We start from the raw sequence: 16,625 nt of genomic DNA, 5'->3' as shown, positions 1-16,625 counted from the left end.
TAACGTGCCCATATACCGCATGTGACAGCTGCTGCCAATCACTAGTCCCCGTGGTCTTGTGCCATATCCCACTGAGGCCAGTGCCTGACTGCAGTGATCATGAGCTGTATATGGGCAAGTCACTGCCTGCAGCCAAGAACAGGACGTCATGGCTACAGTGACGGGGAGATTGCAGTGCATGGCTGGAGCAGAGGGGTTTGAAGTTTGACCAGTGAGGAGTTCACACGGCCGGTGCATGTGTTTTGCAGACCCGCTGTTTGCGGTGTGCAACGCATGTACAGCGGCCATAGGATCGTCTGAATGGGGCCTAACTGTAAAGGAGCCACTTGGCTGAGGTGATACACATATTGCAAGGTCTACTGATTGGTATTGTTTTTGGACATGCCATATGATAAGTCTGGAAGTCTGCTGCCATCAGGATGTATCAGCAGATAAAAGTCCTACAGGAAGAAATCAGCCGCTTAATAGATATTTTCACAAGCTACCTACCTGGAGGCTGCTATCTCCACCTTTGTCCGTGCCACAGCTGCTGCCCTCTGCGCTGCTTCGACTGCGCGGTCTACCTTCTCCTTCGTTTTGGTGTTCTTTATGGGTATAAGTTGCTTTCTTGTTCCACGGACCAAAACATTATTTTTGTACTTTCCTTCTTCTTTCGTGCCATCCGGAAATATGGTACATCCATATCCATGCCTTCTGTTGTTCATCCACTCTCCCTCATATTTCATCCCGTTTGAGCGCTCACTTACTCCAAACCCGGTGCGCTTATCATTCTTCCATTCTCCCATGTAGCTTTCGGTGGTGGTGGCATCAACGTGATCTTCTGCAGGACAATAATCAGAGTCCAGATCCCCAAAGCTAATTGTAGAGTTGGCGTCACTGGAGCTTATGCGACTCATGGCTGCGTCGCTTCTCACGGAGCTGCGCTTGCTGGATATGGAGATCTTGGACTCAGATTTTTTCAGCCTAATGCTACCCAGTAGGGATCCTCTTCTGAACAAGCCTTTCTTCTTGCTCGTCATAAGCTCAGAGTCACTGTGAAAGTTCAACACAAAACCTCCGCGAGTCCCAGCAGGACTGTCGGCTCCTAAGTCGTGGAGGACGGTGCCATTGCTCTGTTCACTACGTAGGGAGGAGAGCGACGTTCGGAGCGGTGAACGGATCACTGTAGCCATGCCATAGGGAACACTCTGACGGACGCCGTACCCGTGCCTCATTCCTCCCATCCATTGTCCTTGGTAGGTACCTGCACGGAAACAGAGCGTTAGGAATAAAATAGGATGGGACTTTCCAAACATCAAATCATGCACCTTCGCACAATGTACAACGGTACCCGGTTTTCTGGGCTGACAGACATGAACACTATAGTCACTGATGTCTATGGCATCATTATTATATGGCGCATAATATTTGCACGGTTGTTATGTTCTTTGTGGACTGGTATGACTACTAGTTTCGGCATCAATGCTTTCAGCACATTGGGGGAGATTGATTAAATGGGTTTTACGAGACTTTTATACTATCCTCTGGACAGGTCTTCAGTATCTGATTGGTGGGGGTCCGACATCTGGGACCCCCACTGATCGGCTGTTTGAGAAGGCACTGCTTCTCCGTGCTCACCAAGCACAGCGCCGTACATTGTATAGTGGCCGTGCATGGTATCGCAGCTCAGCCCCATTCACTTCAATGGCCCTGAGGCCAGTCGACAGATAAATATGAGGTCACATGGCCTAGGATACAGCGAGCACCCTGCTCAGCGGGGGTCCCGGGTGTCGGACCCCCCACTGATCAATATAAAAGTCTCGGAAAACCCCTTTAATAGATTTTATTTTGCTCCAGAATATTACGCCTCTGTCATTTTTTATTTTGTGCCATATTTATGAGCAGTGTTGGTTACATGTATCATACATTGTGATGCGTAAAAGGTGTGAAGACTGTGTAAGTGACGACAGTGTGCAGCAGGTCTTTCTACGTGTTTTAACAGTATTTTACACCATTTTTGTACCACGTATGACTTTAGACAACCAGATGGGACTCGGCATAGCTTAGACTAGGTCAAGGCAAGGCGCAAATTATATTCAGACAAAAAGGTTTAAAAAAAAAAAAAAAAAAACACACATGTCTAGTCTGCTGCACTTTAAAGGGAGCCTGTCCCCGGGATTTTGGGTATAGAGCTGAGGACACGGGTTGCTAGATGGCCGCTAGCAGATCCGCAATACCTAGTCCCCATAGCTCTGTGTGCTTGTATTGTGTCAAAAAAAACGATTTGATACATATGCAAATTAACCTGAGATCCTGTACGTGAGATGAGTCAGGGACAGGACTCATCTCAGGTTAATTTGCATATGTATCAAATCAGTTTTTTGACACAATAAAAGCACACAGAGCTATGGGGACTGGGTATTGCGGATGTGCTAGCGGCCATCTAGCATCCCATGTCCTCAGCTCTATACCCAAAATCCCGGGGACAGGTTCCCTTTAAAACACTTTTAGGCTTAGTGCGTTAATATATAGCATGCAAGGGATGTGCCCCAGAAACACTGGAGCAACGACGGCTGGACTCGAGCTGCGAGTACTGTCAAATATCCGCCTCATTGCCTTGAGCCTTCAATAGTAGTTTGCCAAAGCAAAAAATGTCCCATGTAGCAGCACGAGGCTCAGTGATTAGCAGGGGTGCCTTGCAGCTCTGGGGTCCTAGGTTCAAATCCGACCATGGACAAGATCGGCATGCAGTTTGTATGTTCTCCCCCGGTTTCCTCCCACAGACATACGGATAGGGACCTTAGATTGATACTACCTGGCCGAGAGCAGGAAGGTAGGTACGCTTCACAACCCACCTGAATGATCTCACTGCTGGGGTGCACTTGCTCACCACTCACTTTTAGCCATTTCTTACATGCTTGCTGTTATAGCGCGCTGATACAGCTTACTGGGATGACATTCTCCAGAGCCATGAGGCATTCTGGATTGGGAGCACATAGGGCTGTGACCAGGACTTAGTCCCATTTACAGCACGTGCTGAGATAGAACAGACTTGAAGCAACACATGCGGAAAAATGAAGTGTCTTAAAGGGGTTCAATTGTTTGCAAAAGGAGGCAGAGTAACAATCGAGTAACATAACGTGTGGACGCTTCCAAAGGGCTTGTTCACGGGAATCTTGCGTTTCCCATATTTCTGTTCCATCAGAGGAACAGAGAAAGTAAAAAAATGGCTCAGTTTTAATGCCTATAGTTTGAATTGGGTCATTTTGTGCTCAGTTTGTGTCCATTCTGTTAGATTTCCTTGATTTTTGACGAGAGAATAAATGATGGAAACTTGAAGGAACGGACCTTTCCATCTTTTTAACAGTAAAGTCAATGGAGGATACAGAGCCGTTTGTATCTGTCATTCAATCCGTTTAACAGATTTATTTTTATTTTTTTCATTTTACTGGTCCTTTGGCAGAAAAGAAATATGGAAAACACAACCCTTATGTGAACAAGCCCTAATATGCTCTGGATTCATTGTGGTCCCAGAGGACTGATCTCAGGAACAGAGACTCAAATTTAGGCCTTATCCAGCGACCATAGTTTTGTTCCGCATTTTTCGTGGATCGTATGTGGGCCCATATATGTCAACGGGAAAAATAAAATAAAAATAGAACATGTCCTATTCTTGTCTGTTTTGCGGACAAGAATAGACATTTGTAACATAGCGCGGGACCAGCGGAAGGGAAAAGGAGGGAAGCACGCGGCCGGTGTCCGTGTTATGTTCTCATCTCCCCAGTGATACCCCATACATGACATAGGTCTGCAGCAGGTAAATGCCCATCCACCCAGTCACCAAGGACCACAGCGTACATCGCTATGACCGAGTGCACCTTATTTTGGGTTCAGGAAACTTTATAAATGAAGACAGAGGTCATTTTCAAGGCTTCCTTGTATGATTGTAGACATAGAGGTAAAGAAGTCAGGCGTCCTGCTTTCACAGACGGCCCGGCCATTGTAGGCATAGGACCCCTCCTTTCTGTACGTGAATTAGCTACACCACTACCACAATGCTCTGTGGAAAGCATTGGACGGATACCAATTCCGTTTTCTAGAATTTAAATAAAGGGAAGATCCTGGAAAAGGGACTTTCCGCTGTAATTATTCATTAGCGAGCCTCTCACACTACGTAATGAGACATTTGTTGTTGGCCGCTGCTCACTAACAAAGGTTTATTCCGCACACTTCTCGTGTTCAATACGTTTTTATTGGTTTCTCATCTTTTAGGCTACTTTCACACTAGCGTTTTGTGCGGATCAGTCATGGACGGATCCGTTTGTTTTATCTTTAACATTAAAGTCAATGGAGGACGGATCAGTTTTCTATTGTGCCAGTGAAAACGGATCCGTCCCCATTGACTTACATTGTGTGCCAGGACGGATCCGTTTGGCTCTGTTTCATCAGACGGACACCAAAAGGCTGCAAGCAGCCTTTTGGTGTCCGCCTGCAAAGCGGAATAGACACTGATCGAAGGCAAACTGATGCATTCTGAGCGGATCCTTATCCATTCAGAATGCATTACAATGCAAACTGATCCATTTTGGACCGCTTGTGAGAGCCCTGAATGGATCTCACAGGCGGAAAGCCAAAAAGTGAGCGTGCAATGAGACTTAGGCTACTTTCACACCTGCGTTCGGTGCGGATCCGTCTTGAATCTGCACAGACGGATCCGCACCGATAATGCAAACGCTTATATCCATTCAGATCGGATCCGTTTGCATTATTCTTTAAAACAAAAGTCTAAGTCAAAACGGATCCGTCCTGACTTACATTGAAAGTCAATGGGAGACGGATCCGTTTTCAATTGCACCATATTGTGTCAGTAAAAAACGGATCCGTCCCCATTGACTTGCATTGTAAGTCAGAACGGATCCATTTGGCTCCGCATCGTCAGGCGGACACCAAAACGTTGCAAGCAGCGTTTTAGTGTCCGCCTCCAGAGCGGAACGGAGGCGCAACTGAGGCATTCTGAACGGATCCCTATCAATTCAGAATGCATTGGGGCTGAACTTATGCGTTTTGGGCCGCTTGTGAGAGCTCTGAAACGGATCTCACAAGCGGACCCAGAAACGCCAGTGTGAAAGTAGCCTTAAGGGCAAAATCAGATCACAGGCAGCAAACACTTTTGCACAGCAGGCATTCTTCAAGAAACCTGATTGTCCAGACAGTAAGACACGAGGAAAGCATGGCGAAGCAGTCACTGTGGTAAGCATGTGCCTGCAATATTAAAGGAGTTCTCTCACCTCAGACATTGGTGGCATATCGCTAGGATATGCCACCAATGTCAGATAAGTGTGGGTCTCACCTTTGGGATCAGCACCTGTCTCTAGAACAGGGCCCCCAAAGTGAATAAGAGCACACCACGCATGTGCAGCTGCACGCCATTCATTTCTATGGGTGTGGAAACTGGTTCGGCTACTTCCAGCAGCTCCATAGAAGTGAATGGAGCGGTGGCTGCACTTGCACGCTGCGCTTTCTATTAATTTTTATGGGACCTCTCGGTTATTACTGGTTTCTTCACAAGAATATATTGTACATATTGAAAATCAGTGATAAGTATTAGCTTTCTAAGCATAGAAAGCCACTATTCTTAAAATGGCAGGGCTATAATCTGGAGAGAAGTCTTACAAATGTTTTCTTCTGTTACTTTTTCTCCCTCATTTAACCCATAACAAGTTGATAAAAAGTTACAATTACAATCTTATATGTATGGCAAAATAGCCTGATGAAAGTACTGCTATGCTTGCTAGTAAGTAGTGTATACAACCTCATGCTATGACACAGCTCTAGGGCGAATTTTACTTCTTTCCTGAAACTTACACATAATACTCCCCTTATCTACTTCAAGATCTGGTTCTCATTGTAAAGGCAAGGTCTGAGCCAGAGCGGAGTGTCACAAATAGGAGAAGCATGGAGGCATCTGCTGCACAGGGACATTACAAAAGCAGCGCTATATGCAGATATCGCTGTAGCGGTTTAACTTTCAGACAACAGAAAGCTATCATTTTAATCAGCATGATAAACCCTACCAGCTAGCATGCTCGGTTTAATAGGGTTGATCATGTTGACAGAGGCTTCTTAACGCCTTCCCGACCAGCGCCGTATTAGTACAGCGCTGGCCGGGTCTTTAAAGATGGCACCTGCTCCACAGCAGACACCCACGGCTAATGTCACCGGTTGCGGAAAATTTTCACTTCAGATGCCGTGTTCAATCCTGACCACGGCATCTGAGCGCAAAATACTGGAAGCAGGTATTTCAGATTAATAAAAAGAAAATGGTATAATTTCCTGCCCGACTCCAGTCCCACGCCACAGCTCCATCCTTTCCTTTAGCCTTTGTTGTCCTGACTGCAGCGGTGACATGCCTGTATAACATATGTGACTGCTGCAGTCAATCACTACCCTCCACGGTCGCATGCCGTATACTACCGAGGCCGGCTACAGCTGTCAAGTCAATACGAAACACCATCACTGGTATGGCAGGGACGAGAGAAGACGCTGGGACTAAGGAAGTACAGGAAGGTAATCTGTATATCTAGGACAACGTCTTTAATGCCATTGACAGAATACAGGTCATTATACTTGGCACCTTGTATTCTCCAGCAGAATTTGAAAGGCAGAGCTCCAGCTTGATGTTCATGCTATATCCTATTATACAGGGACCTGACCAAATGATATATAAAAGAAGACAAATATGGACATACGTCAGGTACTCAATCAGTGGTGCTTCTTGTACAGGTGGGGCACAGGCCTGGTGGGGCTTAGAGGTTCTTCTGCCACAGAAGAAGACACCAGTATTATAAATGGCACATGGTGGGTTGAAGACCGTGTAAAAGATTTTGCACTGGAGGCACGAGGTGCTGCCTCTGTATATCCAGCATATTATTGGTCACACTTATGGTACTTTTTTGAACATTTTAAAAGTGAATGCTCCTTTACTATTATAGGTATAAAGAGAAGAAAAAAAACGAGGGTTAATCCAATCTAGTGGAGAACTCCAAGAGATAGGATATAACTAGAGGCACCAGTGGATGGAGGAGAGAGAAAAAAAGTGGAAAAAGAACGAGAAAATCAAGAGTAGCAGGGAAGGCAGCTAAGGGGGCGCTCACGCCGAAAGGGATCAGCGTGTAAAGGAGATAAGAAGTAGTGACTAGGAAGGTCTAATATGGTTCACTGGAAAATGGACCAAGCTAGACTAGTCAAAAAGTTTGACCCCCATGAGAAGCACCAAATCCCAAAGTGTTTCAGAAAAAAATCCAAAAGACCAGCAGGTGATCTAAGGAGTTAACTGGCAGATGATTAATCACCTGCTGATCTGTTGGATTTTTTTCTGAAACACTTTGGGATTTGGTGCTTCTCATGGGGGTCAAACTTTTTGACTAGTCTAGCTTGGTCCATTTTCCAGTGAACCATATTAGACCTTCCTAGTCACTACTTCTCATCTCCTTTACGATTATGCTAGCCATTTCAAAATTGAATATTATTCATTCAAAGGCCAATAGTAAAAGACAATTGTACACAACACTGGAATCTCCACCACTTCTATTCATCTTCACAGCCAAATATCAGGACTACACATCAGACCCTCCCTCCGAGCGCGCAGCTGCCCCTCACATCCTGGAGAGCAGGTCTATGCCTAGTTATTTCCCTGTTTATTTTCCAATTCATCTTATCCTTCTTGTCTTATCATATAGAAGCTAAACTTCCTTTCTTGAGGTGCCGACCCCTCTGAAGAGTTTTACATGTGCTGAAATATCCGGACAAGTAATGCTACTATTTACAGCGCGACTACTTCATCTGAGGCTACTTTCACACCTGCGTTAGGTGCGGATCTGTCTGGTACCTGCACAGACGGATCCGCACCTATAATGCAAACGCTTGTATCCGTCCTGACTTACATTGAAAGTCAATGGGGGACGGATCAGTTTTCAAATGCACCATATTGTGTCAGTGAAAACGGATCCGTCCCCATTGACTAACATTGTAAGTCAGGACGGATCCGTTTGGCTCCGCATCGCCAGGCTGCAAGCAGTGTTTTGGTGTGCCCATCCAGAGCGGAATGGAGGCTGAACGGAGCCAAACTGATGCGTTCTGAACGGATCCTTATTCATTCAGAATGCATTGGGGCTGAACTGATCCATTTTGAACCGTTCGTGAGATCCCTGAAACGGATCTCAGAAACGGAATTCAAAACGCCAGTGTGAAAGTAGCCTAAGCTTCTTATACAAATTGGCCTGAGGTACAAAAGCCACATATGATAAAGAAAAGATACCTTCAACTAGCCAAAAAGAGCGGCCTGTCGTCCTAGGGCTGCAGCTTATGGAGAGGTGCCCCAGCATGCATGACTCTCTCCATCCACTTCTAATGTAGTGTAACCGCGCTCGCCAGTATTTGGGACTCCCATAATGGTGGATGTAGAGAGCCACCCATGCACGGCCACACAAATACAGAACCCTGTTCTCAATATAGATGCAGGCCAAGAGGCATGATGGGAAAACTCTCTAAAGTGGTTGTCCGAGTTATTGTTTATTACTATTATTTATTTTTATGCGTCATTAAAGGGGTTGTCAATCTAGGCCATCAAAATAGAAATCCTGGAAACCCCCTTTAAAGAGGTTGTGCCAAGCTTGTAAGTAAGGCTACTTTCACACTCGTGTTTTGTGCGGATCCGTATTGGACGGATCCATTCAGATAATACAACCGTCTGTATCCGTTCAGAACGGATCCGTTTGTATTATCTGTAAGGGCTCTTTCACACCTGCGTTCTTGTCTTCCGGCATAGAGTTCCGTCGTCGGGGCTCTATGCCGGAAGAATCCTGATCAGTTTTATCCTAATGCATTCGGAATGGAGAGAAATCCGTTCAGGATGCATCAGGATGTCTTCAGTTCCGGAACGGAACGTTTTTTGGCCGGAGAAAATACCGCAGCATGCTGCGCTTTTTGCTCCGGCCAAAAATCCTGAAGACTTGCCGCAAGGCCGGATCCAGAATGAATGCCCATTGAAAGGCATTGATCCGGATCCGGCCTTAAGCTAAACGTTGTTTCGGCGCATTGCCGGATGCGACGTTTAGCTTTTTCTCAATGGTTACCATGGCTGCCGGGACGCTAAAGTCCGGGGGAGCAGCATACTTACCGTCCGTGCGGCTCCCGGGGCGCTCCAGAGTGACGTCAGGGCGCCCCGGGCGCATGGATGACGTGATCGCATGGCACGTCATCCATACGCATGGGGCGCTCTGACGTCATTCTGGAGCGCCCCGGGAGCCGCGCGGACTGTAAGTATACCGCTCCCCCGCTCCTACTATGGCAACCAGGACTTTAATAGCATCCTGGGTGCCATAGTAACACTGAAAGCATTTTGAAGACAGATCCGTCTTCAAATGCTTTCAGTACACTTGCGTTTTTCCGGATCCGGCGTGAAATTCCGGCAAGTGGAGTACACGCCGGATCCGGACAACGCAAGTGTGAAAGAGGCCTAACATAGCCAAGGCGGATCCGTCATGAACTACATTGAAAGTCAATGGAGGACGGATCCGTCCCCATTGACTTAGGCCTCGTTCACACTTCAGTGTTTAGTCAGTGATTTCCATCAGTGATTTGTGAGCCAAAACCAGGTACAACTCTAAACACAGAACAGGAGCAGATCTTTCCCTTCTACCTCATGTCTGTGGAGGCTCCACTTCTGGTTTTGGCTCACAAATCACTGATGGAAATCACTGACCAAACACTGAAGTGTGAACGAGGCCTTAGATTGTGTGTCAGAATGGATCCGTTTGGCTCCGTGTCATCAAGCGGACAGCAAAATGCTGCAGGCAGTGTTTTGGTGTCCGTCTCCAGAGCGGAATGGAGACTGATCGGAGGGAAACTGATGCGTTCTGAGCGGATCCTTTTCCATTCCGAATGTATTAGAATGCAAACTGATCCGTTTTGGACCGCTTGTGAGAGCCCTGAACGGATTTCACAAACGGAAAGTAGACTTAGGATTCCCTTATCCACAGGGTATAATAGGGGAACTTGAACTGATCACTGGAGTTCCGACCACTGGGAAGCCCCACCGTTTCCAAGAACGAGAGCCCCGTCCCCCCCCGATCTAATGGAGTGGCAGGTCGGGCATGTGGCCTGCTATTTCCGGCAGTCCCATAGAGAATGTGCATAGGGGATCATTTGCAACCTTGGCACAACCCCTTTAATTTCAAGTGGCTACAGTCTTCCTTGCCATGTTATTAGATCGCCAGATATGAGACACATGGACTATCCCACACAAATACGAGCAGGTGAAAGGCTCTCTATCAATACGGACATCAGATATCAGGGGGAAAGGATGACCAGAGTGGAAGATTCTGGGAATGCTATCATGCTGAACAGAATACGCTGCAGACCGACATGTGGGTACAAGCAAGATGAAGGAAATACTTTCACGTGTGAACTCAGCACCACTTTGCTGTGCAAAATACCGCAACAGTGAAATATTTACTTTTCCAGCGCTCGCCGCCATTCTGACTTGTAGCGTCATCCAACCATATGTAAACTCATTCCGGGACCTAATGAGCAGTGGTGTAATAAACCGGATCCCTCGCGTCACCCCCCACCGCCAGTCCTGTATGCTGCTACCCAAACATTAATACAGGAGCCATAACCTTCACAGAAACCAGTAAGAAATGCACAGACATTGCACCGATTTCCTGCTCACTGGGAGCGTCCTTACAAACGTACGGTGGGGCCACATTTTCCCAGCTTGATTTACTTATATGGTACTAAGGCTCCTTTCACATCTGCGTCGTAAGCCAAGTCTGGGGCTTCCGTCACAAAAATATAGTCAAAAATAGTGGAAAGAAAAGTCCTGAAAAGCAGTCCCAGCTAAAAAAAAAAACGTTCTCCTGAATCTGTGTCGAATCTGTCAGTTCCGTTATTTTCATTCTTCCGTTACAAGAGAAATAAACAGCGCTGATGTGAAAGCAGCATTAGGTCTCGTTCACATTTCCGTGTTTCATCCATGAAGTATCCGCGTTTGGTCTGTGTGCCATCCTTATTCCATAGGCACTGCTAGGCTGAAAATTATTCCGTCATTTTTTCACTGACCCACAGTCAGCAAAACGTTACTAATGGGTGAAAAGGCACATAAAAATAAATAAATCAATAAATAGGTATGGGTTCCATTTTTCACTGACGTGCGCTGTCCGCATTTTGCACGGACAGCACATGTCAGTGAAAAACAGAAATGTGAACAAGGCCTTGAGAAAGCCTACAGACAAACATGGCACTGTTCCTTCAGGAAGAAAGCAGTCCCATGGCTCCTGGGCTATCTTCACTGGACCTTCAATACAGCGCAGTCTTCATTAGTTCAGGTACATGTCCCTGCAGCCGGTATATCTGCATGGTACTCAGCCGCTGCATGGCCACATCGCAACTGTGATATGCGTTACCAGGTTGTGCCCTTACTTTTCCCGTATCAACTATAAATATCAATAAAAAGTCATAGTGAACGCAGGCCCACCTCTGCAGCGGGACCTGGGGTGCAGGAACATGCCTACTCTGGGTCAGCTGTGGTCCCAATAGTTGGAGCTGCTCCGTTTACGCTTTTACAGCATATCCCAGCACTTCGTCTAGTATCTCGGAGAAAGAAAGCGACAGCCCCTCAGTGCTAAAATAAGTAGGAGTTTTTTTTGCTGTGATTTTCTGAAATCTTGGTAAAAACATTGAGGGAGATTTATCAAAACAGGTGTAAAGTAGAACTGGCTTAGTTGCCCATAGCAACCAATCAGATTCCACCTTTCATTTTTCAGAGCTCCTTTGGAAAATTAAAAGTGGAATCTGATTGGTTGCTATGGGCAACTAAGCCAGTTTTTCTTTACACCAGTTTTTGAGAAATCTCCCCCAATGTGTTTTTTCCACAAATTTCAGAAACTTGTGGCAAAAACCATGACATGCCCTCAAGATCTGGATAATAAGTAAGAGATTTTACGGGTAGAAAGCTATAAAGCAGGTGAGCAGATGGCATTTTAAGAGCTCATGCACACAAATTGGGGGGGGGGGGTGTCTGCGGCCTGTATGCAGAACTATTCACTTCAATGGGGCCGCAAAATAAGGAAATGACTCAGTGTGCAATCCGTTTTCATATGTCCGTTCCGCCAAACAATAGAACATGTCCTATTATTGTCTGCATTACGGACAAGGATAGGACTGCTCTATAAAGGGCGTTTCATTCCGCAAAATACGTGGATCTGCAACTTATGGACCCCAAAATATCCAACGGTCGTGCACAGAGCCCTAAGGCTGGATTTACAGATATTATACATTTTTCATGACTTTTTAACTGCTTTTTTCACTCAAAAATGCTGTAGGCATAGCAGCAAGGTCCCTTCATTCTAGCGTCGGCAATCGGTGGGGGTTATGGGCACACGGGACATGCTGGCCTCATGTGTGCTTACACAAAATATTTTACATGACGTTAATTGTTATGTCTCTGGTCTGTAAGACTTATTGCACACGACTGTATGCCTTCCGTTTCCGTATTTCCGTTCTGTTCAAAGATAGAACATGTCCTATTATTGTCCACATAACGGACAAGGATAGTACTGTTCTATCAGGGGCCAGCTATTCTGTTCCACCAAAAACAGAATGCACATGGACATCATCCGTATTTTTTGCGCACCGCAAAATACTGAAAAAGCCATACAGTCGTGTGCAAGAGGCCTAATAGGACATGTTCTATCTTTGAACGGAAACGGAAGGCATACGGAGTACATTGTTTTTTTTGCGGACCCATTGAAATGTATACGGAACGCAAAAAAAAATATGTTTGCGTGCAAGAGGTCTAAATCAATGATTCCTTTGTGGAAGAGCCGGGAACAAGCAAATCCAAATATTAGGATTTAGTGAAATCTGGAATCCTGCTGGTTACTTATATTTACTTATTCTGCATTTCTTATAGCTTTGAATGAACCCGTCACCACAGGTGACAGAACAGCTCCTGCTCTAGAACATGCTGCCTACAGGCTGCACTGCCTTTTGTGGTAACCGGTTACCTTTAATTTTGGGAAATATATTTTTGTTCATTTTTTATTTATTTTTTAAAGATAATGTAATGATCTGTTTTCCCCTCAAAGAGCTGCACCACTATTGCCTATAGGCTTCTCTGTAACTTGGAAAATGCCAGAAAAAAAAGGCAAGTTTTAAAAGTAAAAACAAAAACTCACCAAAAACGCCTGTAAAAAATTCTATGAGGAACTCTTAAATAACAGGATAAAATATATTACCGTATTTTTCGCTCCATGAGCCACACTTTTTTGGCAGTGCACCTTATGGTTTAAATACTGGTGAAAGCTTCCATTATAAATGCAATCACTAGTCCAGTATCCAGAGTATGATCAGGAGCGGTGAATACAGCACTCAGGCTGCTGGTTGTACTTACCACTCCCTGACTGCGTACAGCGCCAGGACCTACTGCGCACACTATGACCTGATGCTGTGGGGGCTTGGAGAAGACCAGAGAGCGGTGAGTGCAGGAGAGACCGCCGGATCTGCACAGTCTGGAGATGGAGCAGTAAGTTTATTTACTTATTGGGGGTCTAATATGAGGTCTAACGAAGAATAGGGGGGGGGGGGGGGTGGTTCTGATCTGAGGTCTAATAATTAATGGGGGTTTGATCTGAGGCCTGATTTAAGGTCTAATGAGGAATGGGGGTCTGATCTAGGGGTCAGATCTAAGGTATGATGAAAATTGGGGGTCTAGATTCTGATCTGAGGTCTGATGAAAAATATTTATTTTCCTATTTTATTAGTCTAAACCCTAAGTGCGTCTTATGGTCCAGTGCGTCTTATGGAGCGAAATAATATACAACTTTTTAAAGGCTATGAAAATAATCAAAATGCACAGTATATAAATAAGCACGTGGGGCATTTATAACATGCTCAGTTTAACATGAGGAGCAGATACAAGGGCGGACAGATGCAACCAGTGCCTTCATTATACAACAGATGCCAGTTCATTCTAAACATTTTACATTTTACAAATGACACTTGAAGACTCTTCATATGTTTGGATTTTTACCAAACAAGGAAAAAGCTATTCCCATAGAAACCTTTCTCCGCGATCCGAAGGATAGCAATGCAGCAATCAGCCCACACACATCAATCTTATCCAAGAACTGGAGTGTGCGCTCATAGCAAATATGTTCAATGAAAAACAGCTTTCAGGCATGAGTGGCAGGAGACAAATGCCCCGGCTTACCAGCCTGTACAGCAGGTGCCCGCTGTATATATAGTGCTAAGTCTTCACGTCATCTTGGCTCCCACTTCATTATCTACACAATAGTTCTTCTATCATCATATGTCGGATTTCAAGACTCATTTACTTCAGCACTAAAAGCTCATTAAAGGGGTGGTGGCACCTCAAGCATTGGTGGTGTATCGATAGGAAAGGCCACCAATGTCTGATAGCTGCAGATCCCACCTCTGGGACCCGCATCTATCTCTAGAATGGAGCCTGCAAAGTGGAGAACGGACCGTGCTCCATTCATTTCAATAGGAGTACCGAAAACGGAAGAATTGTCAGAAGTCCCATAGAAATGAATGAGAAGGGCACTGAGCAAGCGCAGCCACCGCTCCATATACCTGTATAGGACTGATGGAAATAACCAATCCAGTGCTCGGGACCATACAAATGAATGGAGGACGACCGCGCATGCCTGGTCCATTCTTCTTCACTTTGTGGGCTCTGTTCTAGAGATAGGCGACGGTCCCAGAGGTCCCAATGTATGAGGTGAGACAACCCCCCAGTCCCAGAATACGGGTATTGGGCACTGCTACATATGTACCAGTCCTATTCTGATCAACGGAGGTCCAGCTCCTGGCACCCACACTGATCAGCCTTTCTATGGTCACATCAGGGAACAGTGATCGACCTGCCAGTGACAAAAAAAACAAGAATCAGATTTACTCCTTTCCTTTATTTATTTTTTATAGATCCTAACCCTAACCCCAAACACGTTCATAGAGGCATCTCTGATATCTCGTCTCTGGAGACAGCAGATGTGTCCCCCAAACACCGCAGCTCAGTCCTATAGAAGTGAATGGCATAAGGCAATGGAGTGGGGGCTCATGCACGCTGTACTCGGCTTCGGCAGTGCCATAGAGGTGAATGGTGCAGCGGCTGTATCAGGAAGTCATTCATAATACTGTTTAAAGTGGGTGTCAAACACACACACACATCTATTTCCCTAGAGCAGGCATCCCCAAACTGCGGCCCTCCAGCTGTTGTAAAACTACAACTCCCACAATGCCCTGCTGTAGGCTGATACCTGTAGGCTGTTCGGGCATGCTGGGAGTTGTAGTTTTGCAACAGCTGGAGGGCCGCAGTTTGAGGATGCCTGCCCTAGGGTGTGACCAGCATGGCCTGGGGGTGAGGCATATGACATACTATGTGTGTTCACCTCCCAACCACTGGGGGATCTGCTGCAAGCGACTGGCGACAATTTAATCAGACAATATGATAATTCACCATAAGATCAATTGTATGAACTTGTAGTGTATATACACCGAGATATATATAACACAGCAGCACTGTCAATATACAGAAGTGTGGGTGCAATCCCTCCAAGACTACTTAGATGCTGCAGTCACTATTGACCATGGCGTCTTAGAGGTTAAACTGTCCCGATTGTCGCTTCTGCCGACCCGTCTCTCATATGAGAGCGGCGCTCCTGCTCTCCGCTGCACGGGCTTATTCTAGGCTGCTGTAAAAAAAATATAAATAAATGATGCCCAGTAATGACCCCCCTAAAAACAGGTATAGGTGGTCAATAATGGGTTAATCATTATCTGATGTGGTTTCACACTAGCGCTAGAGATCCGGCAGGCTCTTCCCAGGATCTTCTCTGCTGGAAGCTCGAACGTAACGGGGACCGGCCGTGATCCGGCCGCAACCCGGCAAAGATGCTGAGAATCAGTCGGAAGACAACTGTTGTGCGCCGTTAAAGGGGGTTTCCCAGACTTTAATACTAGGTCATCAGTATCCGATTGGTCAGATTCCGACACCAGGGACCCCAAGCGATCAGCTGAGAAGGAAGCAGTGCTGCAGTAGTGCTGCCGTCCCATAGAACTGCATGGGGCCGAGTGCGATACCAACACAGCCGCTATAGTATGAACGGCGCTGTTTTGTAAGACGGGCGGGGTCCTGGGTGTCGGACCCCCACCGATCAGACACGGATGGTCTGTCCTGAGGATAGGTAATCAGTATTAAAGTCTCGGAAAACCCCTTTAGTGTCGGAATGCAGATATCCGGCGGGCTGTTCTGTATGTGCTCACATGACCGCACTAAGGGTCCATATGTGTTTTGTCAATTTTGTCAATTGCGGACAAGAATAGGACATGTTCTATTTTTTTTGCGGAACGGAAGAGCGGATGCGGACCCATTTTGCGGATGTGTGATTGGACCCTTACAGTTACATACCGCACCAACGAACGCTCCATGTAAATGGATCTAAACGAGTGGCGATAGACTTACTGCATCATCGATTGGTGACCCTTAGGTCTTACGCACACGGCCGTATCCGTTTTTGCAGTCTGCAAAAAGCAGCTTCTAGCCCTGTGCATCCTGCGTTTTC

At 46.0% G+C, this 16,625-nt stretch overlaps 1 protein-coding gene across 2 annotated transcripts in view; it reads right to left on the bottom strand.

The window, feature by feature from the left end:
* JPH1 (junctophilin 1) overlaps positions 1-16,625 on the bottom strand; it is a 108,722-nt gene that overhangs the window by 89,175 nt on the left and 2,922 nt on the right. For both annotated transcript variants that reach the window (XM_044293372.1, XM_044293373.1), the window contains exon 2: positions 490-1,243. In XM_044293372.1, coding sequence (XP_044149307.1) covers positions 490-1,243 — 754 coding nt within the window. The remainder of the gene's footprint in view (positions 1-489; positions 1,244-16,625) is intronic.

This window comes from Bufo gargarizans, chromosome 5 (genome assembly GCF_014858855.1).
Source record: "Bufo gargarizans isolate SCDJY-AF-19 chromosome 5, ASM1485885v1, whole genome shotgun sequence".
In the NCBI taxonomy this organism is placed as follows: Eukaryota; Metazoa; Chordata; class Amphibia; order Anura; family Bufonidae; genus Bufo; species Bufo gargarizans.
The sequence above is the reverse complement of the archived record's forward strand: the minus strand, read 5'-3'. Positions and strand labels throughout refer to the sequence as shown.